The sequence below is a fragment of the Fragaria vesca genome, linkage group LG1 (genome assembly GCF_000184155.1).
Source record: "Fragaria vesca subsp. vesca linkage group LG1, FraVesHawaii_1.0, whole genome shotgun sequence".
Lineage (NCBI taxonomy): Eukaryota > Viridiplantae > Streptophyta > Magnoliopsida > Rosales > Rosaceae > Fragaria > Fragaria vesca.
Genome location: NC_020491.1, coordinates 15,393,399 through 15,400,855, shown reverse-complemented (window position 1 = coordinate 15,400,855; position 7,457 = coordinate 15,393,399). Strand labels below are relative to the sequence as shown.

General features: G+C 38.2%; 1 protein-coding gene across 1 annotated transcript; it reads right to left on the bottom strand.

Moving 5' to 3' along the window:
* Positions 1–343: 343 nt before the first annotated feature.
* On the bottom strand, positions 344–5,342 carry LOC101308022. Its single transcript, XM_004288270.1, has 3 exons — positions 4,873–5,342; positions 2,067–3,561; positions 344–1,651 (listed from the first exon to the last, which is right to left on the bottom strand). The coding sequence occupies exons 1-3, from the start codon at positions 5,213–5,215 to the stop codon at positions 553–555; spliced, it is 2,937 nt and encodes a 978-aa protein (XP_004288318.1). The 5' UTR covers positions 5,216–5,342; the 3' UTR covers positions 344–552.
* Between the last annotated feature and the right edge of the window lie 2,115 nt (positions 5,343–7,457).

Below are 7,457 nucleotides of genomic sequence, written 5' to 3'. Positions count from 1 at the left end.
CATATCTTTTTAAATTGTTTTACTTTATTGTTGATAAATTATTGTTGATAAAAAAAAAAAAAAAAAACATACGTCACCAATCTAGATGGTGGTTGATCGGTGAATTTGAATCCATATTTACGTATATAGTAAAATAGGTGCAGGCCGACCTACTGTTCATAAGCAACCCGTGAGGTTATATTTTTGTCCTTGTTTCCTGTTTATTCACGCTTCTGCCATTTGTCTTTATTCACGTTTTTGTCCCTTTATTTTTTCCTTAATAACAGTTTTGCCATCTTTCTTTAACGAAGGGATATATATTGGCAATTAAAACGTGCATAAACCCAATTGGCCTTTTCGAATTGGACGCGGGTGCAAATCCTAGTATATAAAAGAACTCATACAATCTCAGTAACCAATCATGCTGACAAGGCAAGAGTAGTATCTCTGAAAATTAGGCAATCATTCAAAATCTACTCTACGACTACAAGCCGCATTATGACTAAATAATCAAAATCGAATCTGTTAATTAAAGCCATAGAAACTGATGAATAGCCAAATCGTATATGGTATCTAGCTCTCCATCCTTGATTCACTTAATTTCCTTTTGGTACCTAGTATGTCATCAATGGATTTGCTTTTCTCATCACAAAGTGGTTCTGCAACAAAATTGTAGCTCTTGTGCGAATGATCTCCCAGATTTGTGCCGACTCCATGTGAAGCATATGGCTTTCTGCAATCAACTGTCTTTGAGTTACCCTTATTTTCATGCCACTGATCAAGGATTTCCAATAGAGAGCTGCCTACCTTGTTCACTCTGCCCTTGCCTTGTTCTTCCAGCGCAGTTCCAGACGAAGCCTCTCCATCCGAATCTGAATTGTCTGAAAGGGATGGTTCATAATCAAAACCTGTTGATTTCATTTTTTTCCTCCTTGGTGCTACTGCCACAACATTCTTGTTATAGACAGCTTTGGTAATCTGCCCCAGCTCATCCCACGGAGAGGCATTATTATCTTCCTTTCTTGAACCAGAAAAATGATTATCTGAATTAAAAACTGGATGACTGGCCATATGTTTTTTGATTTCAGGAACAGTCTTCCTATCACAAGCTTCAGGAGTCTTAGAAAAAGGAACAATGAAAGTAGAATCTACTTTTACTCCATCCAATGATTGTAGTAGATCCACCAACTTTCCATAACCAAGCATTTTCAAATCGAGATGGTACCCATATCTATCAAGGAATTGTTGTCTGAATACTGCCATGTTATATCCATTTGGGCACTCCTTTAACTTCTCGTTTACAAGCTTCTGGCAGTCGGCTAGTATCTTAATTCTATACTCATTTGAGAGACGATTCTTGACGGAAGGTAGTGAAACTCCAGTATGAGGAATATTCTTACATTTTTCCTCTCCAGGTCCTGGTGATCTCTGCATTTCATCTCTGGATGGTATATTAGAAAAGATGGAACTCAGCCTACCTGAAGGATGGGAATGATTCAGAGACGTCTCTCCATCACGTTGAGGAGGTTTGAATGGTGATGTTTGGGAGGGGAATTCTTCCACCCATTTCTTTTCTGATATTAACAAATCTACCAACTGAAGGAGATCACACTTCGCGAGAGATCTAAGAACCAAAGGCCCTTCCTTTTGAAGATTGAGAGCCATCTCTTCCCTGAGATAATTGGAAACCAGGAGAGCATTAAGAAACTGTATGAAACGTTCAAACAATAGTGCCACAGAAAATCATCAAAAACAATCCAATTGGTTGACCGAATATTCGACATCATTAGGAAACTATAAGTCTACATTAGAAACGTGGTGGGAAACAGAAGTTTAAGAAAACAAAAAAACAGACCATAGCTTCAGGTTCCTCATAGATGTTTCAACCCTAAAGGGACTGCTCAATCTTGTATTCTCAATGAAACAAAGATAGATTTTTATACCAACAATTAAAACCAATTCAGCCACTTGATGCAATTCATTTAATTGACTGCAACTCGAGAAACAATCTAGCAACTTGACAATTCTTGTGCATTGATGTGACTTGAAGCATATATAATAGAAAAAAATGAAAGTATAAATTGAACCTGGTCCTTGATTCAGAGATAATAACTGATCCTTTAGGTGTGCCCATAAATGATTCCAAATCTCCCCAAAAAGAAATAGAGAAGAGCTCATGCTCTTGAGAGTGAGATTCCATCAACTTCGCTTTGTCACAGGATTGATCACTCGGGTTACTTCTCCAAAATTTACACCTCTGCACTATCTGGTTAAAAAGCCCTGGATGTGATTTATCAGCATTCACTTCATAGCTTGTCGCAGTTTTGCTGTCTACAGAAGATTCATTATGGGATGAAGATGATGAGGCTGGAGGTACTGAATCAACAAGCTGACACCTAGATGTCTGTTCCTCAAGTGTTCCGTTTCCACAGTTATTAACGTTCGTACAATGTTTCTCCAGAGTTTCATGACCTTCCTTCTCGGTACCCTCTCCAGAAGTGTGAATTTGTTCTTCATTGTTGCAGCTAGTACCTGAAACATCAACTCTACTGCCAAACCACTTTCTCCAAATCCTCTTAAAATAACCAACATCAGACTCAAAATCTTGTCCAACCGCAGGAGGCAAATCAGGCTCAGTTTCTTGTGCCTCAGCTACTTCAACACCTTTTTCATCAATGGGCGCCAGTAGAGGCTTCATATGATCAGGAGAATGAGGGGATAGTGACTTCCCATCAATGGAAGAAAGTTTCTCAGGCGAAGGAGGTGACAGTGACTTGCCATCTACAGGACTAGTACAAGTACTATCCAGTAAAATGGGTTGTTGCAATTCTTGACAAGGCTCCTCCAACTTTGGTTCAGGAGCACAATCCCGCCGCTGTCCATTATCACTATCACCAGGATTCCGCATGAATGACTCAGCTGATTTTGGGGTAACACCGTGTATCATAAAATTTCCAGAACCTACTGGCCTGAGCCTCAAAATATCGGGCATTGATGCAAGAAAGCAGGATAACTTATTATAGCCATAGAACGGTCTTTCCAAGCTCACATTATATTTTTCCAACTGCTCGCGAAGTTCAGAAACGGACATTCCTTTAGGGTGTGACTTCAATATATTGCGAATCAGCTCGACAAGAGTTTTAGGAATTGCAGAAGGCTTAGACTCTGAGCCAGTAGGAATCATTTGAAGTTTAGAATCAGAACCAGGTTCAGGTAGCCTTTCAGACTGGGAAACTGCTGGCTGCTCAGTGGATGAGAATGGGTCTTCAAGAGGCGCCTTGTAATGGCCATACCATGAACCATAGGGACCATCAGGCGGTTGGTTGAAATACCTTCCTGTGAGATTGTCACCCATAAGCAGATCATGCCATGGCCACATGATACTTGCAGCACTACAAAGGACACCAGGAGCATTGTCTAAAGTGGCTAGCAATATATTATAGTTGTTCATTCTTAACTTGTGTAAAATGCTAGCAAAGTCTCTGTCTCCAGAAATTAAAAATAAATGTGCTGGTGGGGGATTCTGAGACACCCAGTACATAAGATCTGCCAAGAGAGACCTATCTGCACTGTTCTTTCCACCTGCAATCATGGATATATGACATAAGAACCTGGTTAGAATGGAAGAAGAGATTATAAAATTGAACGAGTATGTCTATGCGTGTGTTTAGAAATGCACAGATATGTGCACATGTTAAACTGAGACACCCAAAAATCAAAAAACATTTTTATTCATTTCATGATTTTTATGTCCAAATACTTTTTCATGTCCCACCCTAGCAAAAGTATTATTCAAAACTTTAATTCATAGCAAGAAAGAATAATGAGTACTGAGTTGCAGAAGTTAATTTAAGGTACATTAAACATTCCCACATACAAAATCATCTTTCGACAAACTATAGCATTTGGAACTTTCGTACTAGATGATTATCAATAAGGTGAAATTTTTTTTCCTTAGTGCGCATACATAGGCCAAACTTATAAGGCCTATCTCTTTCAAAACATATAGATAGTCATGATTAACAACATAATTTGGTAGGTGCCAGGCCTAGGATCTAGACTGGAAAATTACAATTTGAATGCGTAAAGATACGGAACAAAGCAAGCGCAAGATGGTGCAATGAAGCACAAGAAAATAAGGAAGCTCTAGTGGCATTGAACACTGCTTGGACAGCTTGACCATCAAAGGTCTCCATCAAACTGAACTTTGTTTAGCCTAGAGAGTTTAGGTCTTGAAATTATGGGCAAAAGTCATTTCTTGGACACTAGGATTACTTGGTCCTGCCGGAGTGGGACTATAAAAAAGCACGTTAGGAAACATAAGATTAACCAAGAACTAGTGCACAATTCCACAAAGAAAATGAAAAGATAGGACAATTATAGTATATTGAGTTTGAACAATTGACTAAGCCTAGGTGAACCTATAAACAAAGACGCAATCTTTGTATCACTCCTGAGCATAAGTAAATAAAAACTAACAGTTTGGAAACAAGCCACCAAATATAAACTTAAAACAATAGTTGGATGTAGTTGGAAAGAGATAATCAACTACCTTTGCTCCCGTTTAAACATTAAAAGGATTAGACAGCGGAGAGAAGAATATATTGGACGCTTGATCGGTTATAAGCATACAAGAACAAAGTAAACTAGTTGCTCTAGTTTCCGCAAGCAGAGATTTTAACTCCACATTTGTGCTTCAAAAACAAAATGCATAATTTGCATTACACTGGTTCTTAGGTCTCACATGATCCCAACACAAAGCTACTTCCTATAGGCTACTTAACTACTACTTAAATCACGCATTACGCCGAAAACTACACATATGCAATTCATTTCAACCAATAATAAATTTCGAAAAAGCAGTTGAACTAAAGCAAAGGAGGAGAGACAAACCGCTAGGAACATGATTGAGACTAATCCCTGTAGAGGACAAGGCCTCCTGGTTGGCTCTAGAGAGCTGAAACATGTCCCCAAAGGCAGTGATTTGAATGGGACCCTTGATCCCATTGGCCCGGAGCGCCGCCGTGATGGTGCCGGCGATCTTGAAGGGCTTGACGGTGGACGGCAAATTGCAATTCTCGAAGTCCCACCATACCGAAACCCTCACGTTGCGAATCTCATCGTCTCGTCTTGGAGAAGAGTAAGAGCTGAAGTGCCTTGAGGAGGATAAGAGGAGGTGGGTGATTTGGAGAGAGAAGAGAGGAGAAGAGGAGGAGGAGATGAGGTGGCGTCTCATGGTGGAAAATTGGGGGTTTAGGGTTTAAGGGTACGTGGGTTTTGGAAGTGGAAATGGGAGATGGGTTCTGGGTTCTGGGTTTAATTCATGGTGGAATTTGAAGGTCTGGTTTGAGAAGGAAGAGTGTGAGGGTTTTAGGGGAGAAGAAAAGGGGGTGAGGGTTTAAGGAGGAGTCGAAGAGGAAGGTGATCTAAAACCTCTGAGGCACGTGCCGTGCACGCATCCTGGACATTTGGGCCGGGTTTATTAAACGGACTGCCTCGCAAACAATACTCAAGTTAACACAATGGTTAACAGTTAAGACAACAACCAATTATTAGAAATTTTTGTATGCACAACGTGTAAATACACGACGCAATCTTAACCATTCATAACAATTCATATGTTTGACCACCACGTTTTTATATTATGTTCACTAATCTTGATCGTTCATGTATGTGTAGATACACATCGTATACTGAAGATGCTCTGCAATAATTATGTATATAAGTGCACTTCAATATAGCAATAAGGATGACAATGAAGATTAGATTTTCATAAAAGTGTCGTTAATATTAGAAACTTGTTCTACAAGTAGTCTTGCCCACCAAGTCATTGATCATGCGCCTAAAATAGGTAGCGAAAAGATCAGGTAAGGCATTCTGACTCGATCTGATTCTGATTCTTTATACTACACTTGTCTATGACAAAAACTGACTTGAGCATCAAGCTTCTAGTTAAAAAGCCAACGGAAGCGTCTCAATAAATCATTCCAGGTCAACACTCGCGTTCCAGTTCTTATTTATTGGTGTGTCAAACTCCTATATGGAATTTTCGTCACCCACAAAAAACATGTCGATTATCAGTCTGTATCGTTTCAATTAGTCGGAATAATCTCTATGAAATAAAATAAAGCATGTGTGAATCGAGTAATATATATATGGTTTAGGGTTTAGTAATCAAAAAAAATTATTTTGAAAGGGTCGGTTAAATCAATTAACCTACTTCAGAGTTTAGGGTTTATATATATTTTTTCAAGCAATAATATTTTTAACCAAATGTTGTACGAACCACGCCTACTACTACTTCTCATCGTCTCAATGATCGATGGGTTCAATGCAATCTTCTGTTAGGGGGAGTCTATTCCTTTGTGAAGGTGGTGATCATCATCCAAAACGTATTCTTCATTTATATGTGGTTTTGTCTATTTGCAGTGTTTTATATTTGGGTGGGATCCTGTGGCTATGAACCTTTACATGCAGTATTCTTTGAGGAAAAAGCAAAGAACAAAAAAGCATGCATGGATCGATCGAGAATGGCGGGGCTGGGGTTGCTTGTATGCAGCAGCTCACTTCCAGTTCAAGCTGAAAAAGAAGACATATATGTAGTAGTGTAGCCAGAAACCACAAGTAGAAGGGTCAAGAGTTTAAACAATAATGCCACACAAAATAAAAATATAATTTTATTGAATAATTTAAATACTTATAAATCATTAGAATACTTCGAAAACAAAAGCTAAACAAAATAACAAATCTCCCTTTAGCAATTATAATTGTCCTCGACGATTGCTCATATTTTGAAATTTTGGAGGACCTTCAGATGGTGTCGACTGTTCTACTGCTTTTCTTTTACGATATTTTTTAAATAAAGCTAAAACATCCATAATTACAAGTTTTTAATTATAAAGGTTGTCGACGATAGGGAAAAATTTACTGAAAGATAACAAAAAGAAATATGTAAAAAGGTGACTAAAACTGTTTATATAGAGGTGCACGAGAAATCAATCACAATCATTGATTGATTATGAAAACATATTAGTTAAAAAGACAAAAAAAAAAGACTAGGAATATGTTTTAATTGTAATATTAAAGGGAGATGCTCAGATACAATCAATCATTGATTAGTATTAGAAACCTATATTAAAAAAATAAAGAGAACCACACGTAATTAAACCTATGTTGATTAAGAGTTTTCTTTGCAAACAAACACGCGTGAGGAGTTGAACACTCCTCTGTCCAAATTGATTGATGTAATTAATATTTTATATGTCAAACTTTTTTTTAATTAGAAAGATTAAAATAGTGCTACCATCACATTTTAACTGATAAATTATATAACAATATGACCTAATCAAAAATGTAATGGGCGTCAGCTGAACCCCCCTGCATATATGCACAAGAGTACATGCCGAAGAGCCAGAGGTGACCATGAGTCCACGCACGTTTGTCTAACCTAAGGTGCCCAGAGAAAAGCTGGTCCGATC